The sequence below is a fragment of the Diabrotica undecimpunctata genome, chromosome 3, assembly GCF_040954645.1.
Source record: "Diabrotica undecimpunctata isolate CICGRU chromosome 3, icDiaUnde3, whole genome shotgun sequence".
Classification (NCBI taxonomy): Eukaryota; Metazoa; Arthropoda; class Insecta; order Coleoptera; family Chrysomelidae; genus Diabrotica; species Diabrotica undecimpunctata.
Window position 1 is genome coordinate 60,746,266 of NC_092805.1, and position 14,701 is coordinate 60,760,966.

The 14,701-nt window shown below is 31.3% G+C and overlaps 1 protein-coding gene across 2 annotated transcripts in view; it reads left to right on the forward strand.

The window, feature by feature from the left end:
* Positions 1-12,545, forward strand: part of LOC140436846 (arrestin domain-containing protein 3-like) — a 66,311-nt gene extending 53,766 nt beyond the window's left edge. For both annotated transcript variants that reach the window (XM_072525983.1, XM_072525982.1), the window contains exons 7-9: positions 5,655-5,982; positions 6,442-6,510; positions 10,711-12,545. In XM_072525983.1, the coding sequence (XP_072382084.1) occupies positions 5,655-5,982; positions 6,442-6,510; positions 10,711-10,748 (435 nt within the window). In that variant the 3' untranslated portion in view covers positions 10,749-12,545. The remainder of the gene's footprint in view (positions 1-5,654; positions 5,983-6,441; positions 6,511-10,710) is intronic.
* The last annotated feature ends 2,156 nt before the right edge of the window (positions 12,546-14,701 follow it).

Here is a 14,701-nt window from a genome sequence, read left to right on the forward strand (position 1 = left end):
GTTAGTTATTTACGGTGTTTTAAAGACAAATTTGGATTTAATTATTTTTTAGGTTACAGGATGTTCTTAAAAAATAATGTTGCGTTTTCGTATCAATGGCGGAATATGTTAAGAAATTATTGAAATACACTTTTATGGATTATGAGATTTATTTCAAAATTAAAAGTATAAAAGAAGTAAAACTAAATAAAATATTTGTAAAAAACTATAAAACTTAATATTACAATTTATGGAAACTGCCAAAACATGCAGAGTGTAAATAAATGTACATTACACTTTTGACACATATATGGTTTGGCTTTTACATTGTCTGCATCTTTTTCTTGACTTTCCAGAGTGCCGTATTACGATGTGTTTCACTTTGTCAGTTCTCATTTCTTTCGGTAATTCTGAATTTTTTGGCGTTGTTCGTCCTTTGTATTTAGGAGCTAATGTTTCCTAATCTTCGCTGGCTGAGAATAAATTACCTTCTCATTTTATTAGCGCCATAACAATATAAGAGCGAAACTGTAATTGCAATATTGTAGAGTCATTTGCGAATTTATAAATTTTCCATGCGTGGACGATTGTACTGTCTATAGTATTTATAAAAAGAGACCACCACCCTTTCTTTCCTCTTACTCTTACATGATGATTCCGTATAACGTTATCATGTAGATCAACACCTATATTCTTGTTCTATTCTTTTACTAGAAATGGCTGGTCTACACTTACTTCTTTTCGTTGTTTTCTATCATACCGTTTAACCTGGTGAATTGGATTTAGTAGTATATTTTTGGACATCATAATAGCGATTGAATTGTCATTCCATTTGACGACACCAATTTTGGATTTTATCTTATCAAATATCGAAAGCACATCTGCCCCCTTTTTTTAAATCATTTGAACTATCTAAAGGACACTTTTGGATTCTATTTTCCCGCACTGTTCCTGTGACGTGAATATTATTTTCTGTAAGATATTGAAATAATTTAAAAGGCGAAAAAAATGTCAAAAACTTCTGTGTTGAGAAGGTAATTCAATAACTCTTAATAGATCTATTACAACATCTTCTCCCAGTCACATATCATTTTTGTGTTCTCGTGCCCCAGCATATGGATTAAACTGAAATAAATATCCATCTTGAGAACAAACACCACATTTTAAAATAGAAGCGAACAGGCTTCCCTTTGATGAACAGTTTTTCGAGGTGTCTACCAAAATAAGGAACCATTTCCTCGTTTCTTTTACCAAATAATGGGCGCAATTTATCAAGCTTATATTGCTTGTCAAGTTGACCACTATCAGATACATGTATATTTTTTTTATATTGCGAAACCTATTTTGACTCATACAATTTTTAATCAATGGTACTCCCTTGTCCTCATCTCAACTCAATACATCTCCATTTGTGGCAACGTGTGATATCCAGACAAGATCATAATAGCAATAAATTTCTTTAAATCAGTTACTGTCATTGTAAAATCATGGCGATTGTTGTCCTTGGCATATTTTAAAATAATGTCTAACAATTCCTCGTCAAAAAAATTATATAATATTTCAATGGGTGATTTACCTAAACATGTTCTTTATACGTTATTTTTGAATATGCTGTTGCGACTTCGTTATATTACTTTATACAGGGTCTCTTTTGCTTCAGTTTGTATTTTGCTGGAACACATTTTGCCCTCCTTGAAGTATACTGGCTTATAGAAGGTTCATTATAATTTTTTTCAAAGTCATTTGTGTTGTTCCGAACCAACAATTTGAATGTCCCCGGGATGTCTTGAGACTTAGCATGCCCTATAAGTAATAAAAAAATAAAAGTTACACAATAGTATTTTATATAATAATACCTATATAATACCTTCCAACAAATCGTCATCTATTTTTTCCTCAGTGGTAAGCTTAACGACGTCTGGTGGTATTATTACTGAATCAATTTCGGTTCCATTTTTAATTTCTTCGATAGCAGCTTCCAATTCTTGAATAGTAAGAGGTCTATTCCGATCATAATTATCTTTTCACTTATTTTTGCCATAACTCATATTATTTTGTCCGCAACAACACAGGAAAACACAATTATTGCTGTATATGCTACAACGCTCTAGATAAGACTGAACTATTCAAATATGGTTATGTTCAATTTGTCACATAGGCGGTAATGCATTTACCTAGATATAGCACATTCCGGCATATTGCGGCGGAAACGCAACAATACGTTTGAATACATGTAACTTCTTCTTGATCAAGTTATTTAATTTATTTGGTTGATTATCGCTAAATATATAGTTTATACTTTATAAAAATCATGTAAACCATTATATTACAATCAAAGTAAAAATTTTACAAGATACGGTCATGACGAGATTGACGAGTCTTGTAAAAAATTGCTGAAGTAAATCATTTATAATATATAAACAATTAAATATATTTGTTCTATAAAATATATTTCAATATCAATAAACCTTTAAGAATTAAAACACCTGAAGAATTTTCTAAAAAAAATTCCTTTCAAAATGTTGCGTTCCTTTCGCATCAATGGCGCTTAATGGGTTAAAGCCTTCCCTAATTTTGATACAATTTTTTTTATTAGTTTTTTTCCTTATTATTATTATTATTTTTTCTTTTAATAAAACACCTCTTAGAGGTGTGTTTTACACTGCAATCTCATCAGGAGTTTGAGAGCCTCGATATTCACATGTTGATGCAATCTTTGCTCATGATTGTTGGAACAATTCCTTAGGTGTTATCTCTTCAGCAGTCTACATCTTCAAAGTCTCGGTGAATGTAGCTGTTTTCAACTAACAAAGGGGCATCGACGCTGTATCTTGAAAATATTGTTCTTGCTGGCACAACCCCAGAGCTGAGCACCGTATGACCATACCGGTCTAAGTATTTGTTTATAGATCAAAAGTTTATTATCTATGGAGAGCTGAGTTTCTACCACGCAATCAGTATAATTTTTTGTATTTCAGTGTAAGTTCCTTTGCAAAGGTATCTGGGTGTCATTTATTTCAATTGACACATATTGCCTTTTCTTATTAGTGAAATTCACATGCACTGATTTTGTCTCATTCAATGTTATCCTTCAGTTTTTGGTCCAATCATCGATCTGGTTCACTGAAGATTGTAGATTTCTTGCAGCTTCTTCATGATTATTTCCCACTAACAGCTTTGTCGTCCGCAAATGTTGCGATTGTTCCATTTTCGAGTTCAGGGATATCGCTGGTGTATAACAAATTTGCCATTTGCCTAACTAAGAAAATTAACAGATATATTTTTTCATGAACACTTGGAATTAGTATTTTCAACATTTTGTTAGATTAATTTTCGAATCATGTAATAAATGTATAATATAAAGGTGTGCTATATATATATATATATATATATATATATATATATATATATATATAGAGAGAGAGAGAGAGAGAGAGAGAAAAGGAGTACGACCGTCAATCCAAAATAAACTAAGGTACACTCGAAGAGTGGTGGGTTTTTCTGTCAAAGAGGAGAAATTCAGTTAATGTAATATATCATATACCTTGTGCTGAGTGTGACTCATGTTACATCGGTCAGACAGGGAGATCACTGAGAGGGCGTCTTACGACACACCGCAGTGATATCAATTTATCTAAGCATACTTGTGCTCTTGCCCAACATGCTATTAACACTAAGCACGAAGTAAACTTTAATGAATAAAATTCTTGGCATTGAACGCAATCTCTTTAAAAGACAGTTTTTAGAAATGTGTTCAATATTAAAACATGCTAATACCCTTAATAAGAGAACCGACATTAGTAATTTGAGTCAAATTTATCATGCATTAATTTTACAGAATTTGGCTTGATATGTTGTTTACTTAAATTTTGTCCCACATTGGGGTTTCGTTATTACATTTTCATATAATAAATTTAAATAAAAATAAAATAAAATAAATTATTCCTTCCTTAACTAAGATTTATCAACTTATATTTTATTAATATTTGTCAATATCACTTTTACATAATTAAGTAATTGTTCTTTTTGATGAACTTATTTGATAAAATTTAAACTGAAATTGATTCATAGAATCTTTTTCATTACGGTCCTAAATGTTTGAACCTTTGGACTGTGGAAGTTGTATTAATCTTCACCTGTTAGCTGGCTAACTAGTGACGTCATAATATTATAATATATGATATTTTGGATTGACTTCGCATTCTTTGTTCTTTGTTGACAGATCAATCACTGTGGGGTAAATGGTGATCGTAACCACCTTTTCCTTTCATTGTTTGGTTTTTTAACGACAAGCTGTCAACCAAATTTATCACATTCTTTGAATATACCGCCTTATTATATAGAGGTTGGTAGGTTGCCTTGCTGTTTATGTCATTTTGACCTCAAGGCCACTTCTCTTCACGTTGTTTGCGTGGGTGTTAAACCTGTAAATTCATTTATCGGCGAGACTCAGTAAGCTAAAGACTGGTAACTTCATTTTATCTTATTACTATTAATCTTAAATAACTTATAATGTTACCTAAAGTTAAAATTAAAATCTAATTTATTAAATAAATTTGTTGGAAGTGCATTCTTATGATCTTTCTAGTTCTTTACACTTTAAAATAAACCTTAATGTTTTTTACTTAAGTTTTTATAATAACTTTTTTATACATGTATGTTTATCACATGTTCTTTTGCTGTGCTAATTTTGGTAAATTGCAAACTATACCTAGTTTCAATTAATTGTTTTATACAACGTTAACTCTGAATGTCCAGTTTCGTAAGCTTTTTCATATTTTTAACATCATTGACTGCTACATGTCTTTGTAAGGTAACACACTTTTGTTGTAACTTTATGTTGTAACTCTATGGATGTTTGGTTTCATATTGTTCTTTTTAGATGAACTGATGATGCTTTCTGAGCAGAAAGCGAAACGTCTTCAATAAATAGATGAAGTAGCCACCTTCTTTGTCTTATTTCTCCACTTTGACCGAAAAACCCACCACTCTTCGAGTGTACCTTAGTTTATATATATATATATATATATATATATATATATATATATATATATATAGCAAAAAATCAGTTGTTATATTCAAGTTATCAACGAAGATGAAAACAAACCTAGTATTTACTGGTAGTGTATGGCTTAATCTCTACATTGCAGAGCCATATAAATATCTAAAAGTATTAAGAAAATCCAGAAAAAGAACCTCCTTTGTTTATATCGATACTATTTTGTCTGATGTCTGCTGTTATTAAAAAAATTTAAATTCACAAGCTACGTTATATCCTTTATGGGGATAATATTAAGTTGCGTAAGGACGCAAATAGTATGGTAAATGCTAGTCGATTTAATTCTTCTGTTAACCTGTCTATAGACAATCTACAGAGCAAATTTCAGATTTATTTCATAGTTCATTAAGAATTTTGTTGGATAGGAGAAAATATTTTATGGTATATATTGAGTGATAATTCTATTTGACAAAAATTTGTTCAATTTTTTATCTTAATCATTTTACATGACTACTTTATTTTAGACTATCTAATTAAGTAAGCTATAAAACCGTTTTGAAATGTAAAAATCTAAAAACTGTTCTTTAATCAAAAAAATATATATAAAACTGTAGTAGTGTTTGTTGAATTAGTTATGTTTGTAAATTATTGGCATATAAGAAAGATTAATTTTTAGATAATTGCCAAACTTCCGAACGTTCACAGTAACCTAGTCATCGAAAGTTCTATAGAAGTAGGAAATATCGACATAAACCAGCAAGCACCAATCGGAGGCTTTGGTAGTCCTAATCCTACTCCATATCCAATCGGTCCCTCTTATCCCATTAATCAACCTCCACCAGCGAACGGTGCCGGTTGGAACGGTGGTCCACAATATCCTCCTGCTGGTCAATTTCCTCCTGGCGCTTATCCTCCAGCCCCAACACAACCATTCCCACAATCTTCTGGAGCTTATCCACCACAGGGTTATCCATCAGGTGCCTATGGGGCCCCTCCTACAATAGGTGAGAATATTTATATAATTCTACACGCATTATAATACAGTTAACCGATAGTAAGTTAAACAAAATTAAAGGTTTTTTTTTTTTTTCGAAAAACAACATATAAATTTAAATTATGTATGGTAGATCCAATTGTGTACTTATACCTGAAGATCGTGAAAAAAATGTAGATTCATCCGGAAAGGGACATTCGACATGTTAAAATTGCTTGAATTTAAATACCAGTATACAGTATTCGAATGTTTCAAACTTTGAATCTGCACCAATCCAGGAAACTTTCACTATTGTAGACTAAACAATATGTCGTAATTATTAGTTCAAAAGTGATATTTCGTGACAATTATATTTAATACTGTTTTAGTTGGATATAAATACCAAATATGTCGTTTTTCTGTGTCTCGATGTATTTTGTAAGACTTAGGAGTCAAAAATATTAAATTTAATATCATAATTATATTGTAGAATACTCTGGAAAAGCACAAGAAGCAGCTGGGTTTCCTTCGGCACCTTCAGCTCCACAAACGGAACAACGTAAGTAAATATTAGTTTCAGTAGCTTTTTTTTCGTTAATAGTCTAGTATAATTCAGATGCAAGATTAGGAATACATTTTATATACAAGCATACACCGAAATGGTAGGTAATCTGCGTATAGAAAGTGAAATTGACAACAAATAAAATTGAGTGTAGCAACATGGGTGTATGAAGTCTAGTGGCCTCGTAAGATGAGATAACGTGAAGATATATATCTTGATCAGCTTTATTTAAAAAGGATGACACCTGTTCTAAAACTAATTTAGATAATTAATAATAAATTTTCTTTAACTTGTTTAATATACAATACATTTGTTAAAATTAAAAAAAATAATTAAGTTTTTTATAGATAAAAAAAAATAAAAAATTTATGATGTACAAAAATTTTCGACATTGAAAAAAATTAACTTTAATATAAAGTATGAACTCCAAGTTTGTTTATTACACCTCTACATCTATCGGCTTTACTCAAAACGATATAGCCCAGTCTGGTTATGCAAAAATCATCGATTTCACGGCAAAATTTTTCGCACATATCTGAAGCTTTTAAGACATATGAGGGGGTTACTAGATGACGAATAGATGAAAAAGTACTCGTATTTTTACCTTGCGTTTTTTTTTTTAAACAATAATTTATGGTCACCATTTGATTTTTTGTCTATAAGTTTTTCCCTTATATTTTACATTATGCAATATTTATATCATTTTTTTATATCATGAATATCTTTATTTACCCATTTTTTAAATTAAAATTGATAAATTTAGATTAAGATTGATAAATAATTTACGGAGATATTTGCAAAAAAACAGGTTTTTTTGCACTAATTTATAAATTTTATTAATTTTTTTATTAACAAAAAAAAATGTACTTAATACATTTGAACATCGAGAAATTAACATCTTTTAAATTTGTGCAAAATTTCTCCCCGATCGGTCTAATAGTTTAAAAGGTGTTTAATTTATTTATCCCTGATGCTAAATATTTAAACTATTTAACTTGCTCTATTAATGATGCTAGTTATTAGTGATGTTTATAAGTAGAAAACATACCCCTTTTTCAAACGTTTAATTTGTAAATAATTTCGATGAAAACGCAATATGCATTTAATTTCTGAGAAAGTAAGTCTTAAAGAATCCCATGAAATTTACTAAATGTGTCTAGCATCATTAATAGAGCAAGTTCAATGGTTTAAATATTTAGCCTCGGGGATAAATAAATGAAATAACTTTTAAACTATTTGACCAATCGGGGGAAATTTCGCATAAATTTAAAAGATGGTAATTCCTCGATGTTCAAAATTACATTTTATTTTGTTAATAAAAAAGTTAATAAAATTTATAAATTAGTGCAAAAAACCTGCTTTTTTGCAAGTTATTTATCAATTGTAATTTAAAAAACGGGAAAATAAAGATATTCTGGATATAAAAAAATTATATAAATATTGTTTATGTAAAATATAAGGGAAAAAACTTATAGACAAAAAATCAAACTGTGACCATAAATTATTGTTTAAAAAAAAGCAAGGTAAAAATACGAGTACTTTTTTAACTATTCGTCATCTAGTAACCCCCACCTACCTCTTAAAAGCTTCAGATATCTGCGAATAATTTTTCGACCTTTTTTAACCAGATTGGGCTAATAGTGCTCATGTGCGCTTGAGGTAAATTTGTCCATTTTGTTATAAGCAACTTTCAAAAGCTAATAAATACATTGTGAATGTTATATGTGGAGTAATTCGTTGTTGAACATGCATATTCAATAGGATTGAGATATTGGAATTGTACTGGACATGCAATACACTCGTTGGTCAACCAGTTTGACAAAGTACGTGCGAAATACGGACGAGCATTAGTATACATAAGCTAATAGTTTTTGCCAATAACATCTACAAATATAAGAACAATAGCTTGAATAATGGTATCGAAGTACTGCAGAACTTTCAGAGCACAAGATCTCAATCTATAGTTACTTGATGCCCCCGCTGAAAGTTGGTAACCAATTCAGATTATGTAATTGTATATTATCTTCTAATGATTAAAACTAAATATCAATATTGGGCCGTCCTGGATGTTGCTGAAATGGACTCTCGGTATCTTTAAAAAACCGCCATAATCAACTATAACACTTTGGGTACTCCCATGAGTCCAGCTACGTGATTTTGTCGCATGCCAGCTTGAAGGAGGCTTAATAGAATAGAGAATAGAAATAGAAGAGAATATTTTCTCTCCTGATGTCATTCAATATGCAGCTTCTTCGAATTTATAATAATTTTTAAACTGTTTTTCCTTTGTCTCGTGTTGTGTAAATGTACAGTTAATGTTTATGACATTCACCATATATTGTTGGATAGCTTAATTTTGACGAAATGCCTCTGAAGATGCTCTAGGAGCGAAAGTACTTGGAAAAGATTTAATAAAAACTGTGCTCGATATCTGCCTTTTATTTTATTAAAAAAATAATTAATAGCATAACAATAGTTTGATACAATTGCAATTTATAATACATTTTATGTTGGCTACAGGGGAAACACTCCGCTCACTCGCATTTGCTTTTCGGATCTCACCGAGCTATATTTCCATTATTGTTCGAGAAACAATAGAAGTAATGTGCCAGTAGCTTACTCTCATATTTCTACCATCACAAAAGGAAATAAACTTAAAAGAGAAATGAGTCTTATGAAGTGGATAACTGTTTTTTATGCTTGCATTGATAGAGGCGAATTGTAAATTTTTGTTTGTGGATACTGACTGGTGCATACTATATGAAAACTGGCCGCTTGACATTCGCGTCCCGACTTGTTTCTGAGCAATCGAGACGCAGACGTTGACGGTTGTCAGTCTTTAATAGTTATTTATGTACCAAGGGTATTAAATAGATGTTTATGCCAGAGGACGACGATGTTACAGATGTCGTAAGTTGTTGTAAGTCGCCCGAGGGCATATACATCTATTAATACCCGCGGTGCATACAAACCTTTATGTCATACTAGTTCGTTATTGCTTCTACAAATAAATATGTTCTAAAAAATCCGAAAATTCGATTTCATTTTGACAATATGTTTACTAGTAGACATTCTATCGTCCTTGTTATGTTGCTACGCTACGGAATTGCTGTCAAACGTGTCAAACTGAAACCGTGAAAATGGAAGATATTTTTGATATCCCTAACCAAATTTTAAAAAAGCGGAAAAAGCAACGCAAAAGTTACTACCACATAAGTCGAGAGATGACTACGACAAGGAATATGAAAAATGACAGCACTGGATTACAGAAAACAGAACACATTATTGAAACTGTGCTACTTGTATAATTTGCCGATATCGCTGAAACATTTTCTCTGAGTTCTCTGTGGTCCAAATATTCAATGGTAAAGAAGACTTTAATCGTAAATAAGAATATTAACATATTACCATAAATTGATCGAATATTTGAAGCAAGGCTCGAAAAGCTACCAGCCAAAAAAGTCTAGAGTATTGTCTAGAGAAAATGTTTTAAAATTTATTCACGAAGCACCGAACGAAATATTTTTAATGAACAAAGTAGCATTAATATTTTTTTTATATTTGGTGGGTTTCGAGACAAGAAGATAGAAAATCAGTTTTCGTCGTAAACGTACCAGCGACAAAAAACGTAGTACGGGATTACATGTCTTTACGACTTCGTGGTTCTTCAGAAAAAAGGCTTTTTTTGCAACTCTTCTGGCAGAAGCTGGAGCCAGTATGACCACGTTGAAGCGCGACGGTGGATGGAAGAGTACGTCGGTTGCTGAAAGATATTTAGAGGACAGGATATCTTCAAAGAGTGGGGTTTCAAGAATGCTAGCAGGCATACCTTCTGGATCCGGCGTATCCTTACAGAAACTTGACACCCAAGCTATGAAACGTTTGCCGCGGGTAATCTAAATATCACGGGATCCTTTCAGAATTGTCAGTTTTATGTTAGTTCTAAATAATGTTTTGAAATGTTGTTAAATAAAGATGTTTCTAAGAAGTTATCTTTTTGTTTGTATGGGCATAAAGTACACTATTACGTAGTTGGTAACTAAGCAATATAAACACAATAATAAACTAGTATGACATAAAAAAATAAACAAATTCTTTTTTTTTGTTTTTAAAAAATGACAGATTGTGTTTTGATCTCTAGTTACATAACTTCAGGATCTGTTATATTTCGAATTTTAATTTGTTTAATTATTACAGTTCCTCCCTCGTACGATAGCATCAACCCGCAAAAGTAAGATTTGAGCTGCCGAGACTGTTGTGAAGACTCAGGTACACAAAATTGCCTTATATTTTTAGTTATTTTAAATGTTCGATGACATACTCATAGGATTTAAGATGTAAAATTCTCTGTTCAATATTTTTGTAATCGATATTAGTTTTTAGACTGTTTTTATTTAAAAAACTGAATCCTGATTTACAGATAACCAAAGAAATTAAAAAGAAAATAGATTTCTGGTTGTATTCAGCTAAGATGTAAAAATCGACACCATTGCAGCCATTTTGTTAACGTTTATATTCCGAGAAGGTACATGTATGTTTAGATAGCTAAAATCAAATCTATTCTGGCCTATAATCTTTAAATTTTTCAGTAACTTCACGTCTTTTTTACAACTTCCGGGAACTTTTGCGTTTTAATGAGACTTTTTAAACCAACTGCTCCTGGAAATATATTTCAATATATTTTTTAAACGTTAATAGTTGTCTTCATTGTTTTAGATCATTCAGAAAAATACGCGTTTAACTCAATATTGTACACTCGCAAGTTTTAAAGCCTGGTTTATCAATCTGATCGTGCTGTATTCTTTACATTTCATTGCATTGGGTTTTTTGGATATTGGGATGAACACAAATATTAGCCAGTCTTTAGGAATTTTCCGAGTATCGTAGATTTCGTTGAATAATTCTACTAGTTTTTCAATGTGGTTCTGTGTCAGTAGTCTTAATATGTCTGTATGTATTTTATACGGTCCCCTGGCTTTACCATTTTTTATACGTTTTAGTGCTTCTTAATTTTTCCTTGCTAATTGCAGGTCCATTTCTTCCTGTTGGTTTTTTTGTGTCATTTTTTCTTTCCCTTCAAATAGCTCTTTTATATATTCTTCCCATCTATTTATTTTCTCTGCACTTTCAATTATTTGACTGTATGTTGGGCTGCTTCTCTTTTTCGTGTTTCCAGTGGTTCCAAAAATACTGAAGGCGGGCTTATGGAAAACCGTATAATTATTTTGTTATTTTTGTCCATTATGTTTCTAATACATCTGTTCTTGTATATGGCAGCTGCTTTTGTAATTTTCCTGTATATGTTGTAGCTGCCATGTTGTTTTTCTATTCTTTCTATTTTTACGCATTGTTCTGATAGGCACAATTCCTTCGCTTATTTGATTTTCTGTTTAAAGATTTTATTTGAATTTTTGAATTGTTGTTCGTTATTATTCTTATACTTATTTCTTGTGTTGTTTGCTTTTAAGGGATATATTGCCCTCCAGAAATTGTTGTATGGTGTTCATCACAATCTTCTTTAACTCTCCATTTTTCTGTTACGTTAAGTTGACGCTATTAATAAATAGCTATTTATATAGGTACCAAATATGAAATAGGATATTTTATACTGTTTAGGATCCAGGTTGCCTCAGTGCACTAGATGAAACACGTTTATTGGCAAAAAACGTAAATTGCTTATCCGGAAATAATATGTAAAACATCAAATTTTCTAGTACCGTCTTGAAGTAACTTTGAATTGTTTTTTTATTGTCAATTTTTGATAACTGTTAACTGTAAAAAGGATTCATTGTTTTTTCCCTTATTTTAAGTTAAAAAGAATTATTGATGTTGCGAATATTTGTAAGCGAATTTTTATTTATATTAGTTATTGTATTGCCAAAAGCATATATTTAAAAAAAAAACATTAAAATTAAATTACCATTTTACTATTAAACTTGTGTGTTCACGCAATTATGGAATACTGTAGTTTCAGCTCAATATTTTTTATATAACTTAAATTATATGTATATGGTAGTAAAATATTTACATTGTGTTTTTGTATTATTCTCAAAGTATTACGTTTGTTTAATAATAAAGACTTGATCTAATGTATTTGTTTTATTAACCTATCTTTACAATACTGGTAATGCTGGCAGAAAACCAGAGAAAGGTTAAAGAATTTTCCATAAATATCTGATATTCTTTTTAAGTGTTTTATATGCTTCCTTATATTTTTCATGTATGAATACACAATGCAATTTGGTTTACAATACCATCTATTTTGATTATATAGAATTATTATTAGTTTAGAAAAGAAATACGTGTGAGTTTTGGAAAAAGGCGAATTAAATTTTTAATAACTCCAATATTCCACTGGTTTGTCGACTTCTCTTTTGTTTTTTAGAAGCGTATAAATATTTTTCTATTTACTACTATATTTTATGGAAATAAACCACAATATACACCCCTGACGGGTGTCCGTCAGGGGTGTATATTATCCCCACTCCTATTCAATATTTATTCCGAAGAAATATTTAACAAATGTATGGAAAATGCAAATGAGGCATAAAAATAAACGGCTAGTTAACGAACAATATAAGATATGCCGACGACACGGTGATCCTTGCCAGTACCATAGACGAATTACAGCAGGTAATGGAAAGAGTTTATTCAGTTAGTGAGGAATACGGCCTGAGCCTCAACTTCAAGAAGACAAAGTGGATGCTGATAAGCAGGAAGCAACAGCCTGCTCGACAGTTACGGATAAATAACATACTAATTGACCATGTAGAATCTTATGTGTACCTTGGCACCAACGTAAATGCAAAATGGGAACAGGCCACAGAAATTAAGGCGAGAATAGAACGAGCTAGAGCAGCATTTAGCAATATGAAAAAGCTCCTCATAAGCAGGGATTTGTCTCTTCCCCTAAAACTACGTCTAGTTAAATGCTACATTTTTCCGATCTTACTGTATGGTGTGGAAGCCTGGACGCTGACGGAGACGCTCACGAGAAAACTAGAAGCATTCGAAATGTGGGTGTACCGACGCATTCTTCGTATATCCTGGACCGAACATGTCACCAACATAGAGGTAATCCAAAAAATCGGAATGGAGAAAGAAATCGTGAATACAATTAAACAAAGAAAGCTTGAATATCTAGACCACATATTGAGACACGATAAGTACCGTCTACTGCAATTGATTGTCCAGGGAAAAATAGACAGTAAGCGAGGGCCAGGCAGTAGAAGGCACTCGTGGCTCCAAAATCTGAGGAAGTGGTTCGGGCTCACATCGGTCGAACTATTCAGAAGCGCCACAAACAAGATCAGAATTGCCATGTTAATAGTCAACGTTCGCAACGGACAGGGCACTTGAAGAAGAAGAAGAAACCACAATAATATACGTTAGAAAAATTAACCATATATTTCACTAAAAAAGTTCATTCATAAATAAGGAATTTTACAGAATTGAGAAAATGAAACAAAAATTGCGCATTAAGAGAGGGGTAGTATTTGTTTTCAATATTTTTAAGATTTTTTTTTAATTGTTTATAATAAATTTATTTATAACATTAGTATATTATCGTACAACATTTCAAGAGTATTATCTGAATTTTGTTACAAAAATATTAAAAATTAAGAAAATGACAGCTAATTTTCCAACACGAAAAAAAATTACTTTACACCGTAACTTATAACTGGATAATCTGTTGATAAAAAACCCATTATGAGAACTTAGCAATGTACCTATCACAATTTCTATGTGAGTACTTACTCACCTCACTCACTCATCGTACTCGCCAAGGTCCCTCCCCTCACTCACTTACCTTAATCACTCACCTCACTCACTCACGCATCTTACTCACTCCTAAATGCCTAATAACTCCATCAATTTGAGAACAAAATACTATGCGTAAAAGATTATCAGAAAAACTTAAACACTACATTTAAAACGACAGAATCCAATGAGATATATGTTATTATGTCTGAATTATCATTATGAGTGAGGCAGATAAAATTAAACTATTAGAAAAGTTTTTCTTCTTTAAGTAACAAAACAGAATCATTTTTATTTTGATATGGATTTCTTAGATGGAAATCGAATGAAATGAATGAACTAAACCATATTCATTTTACAAATTCCCAATCGTCAATAGAACCACGTGTAAGCAAAACAGGGTCGTACTGATGTACGACCTATGTAT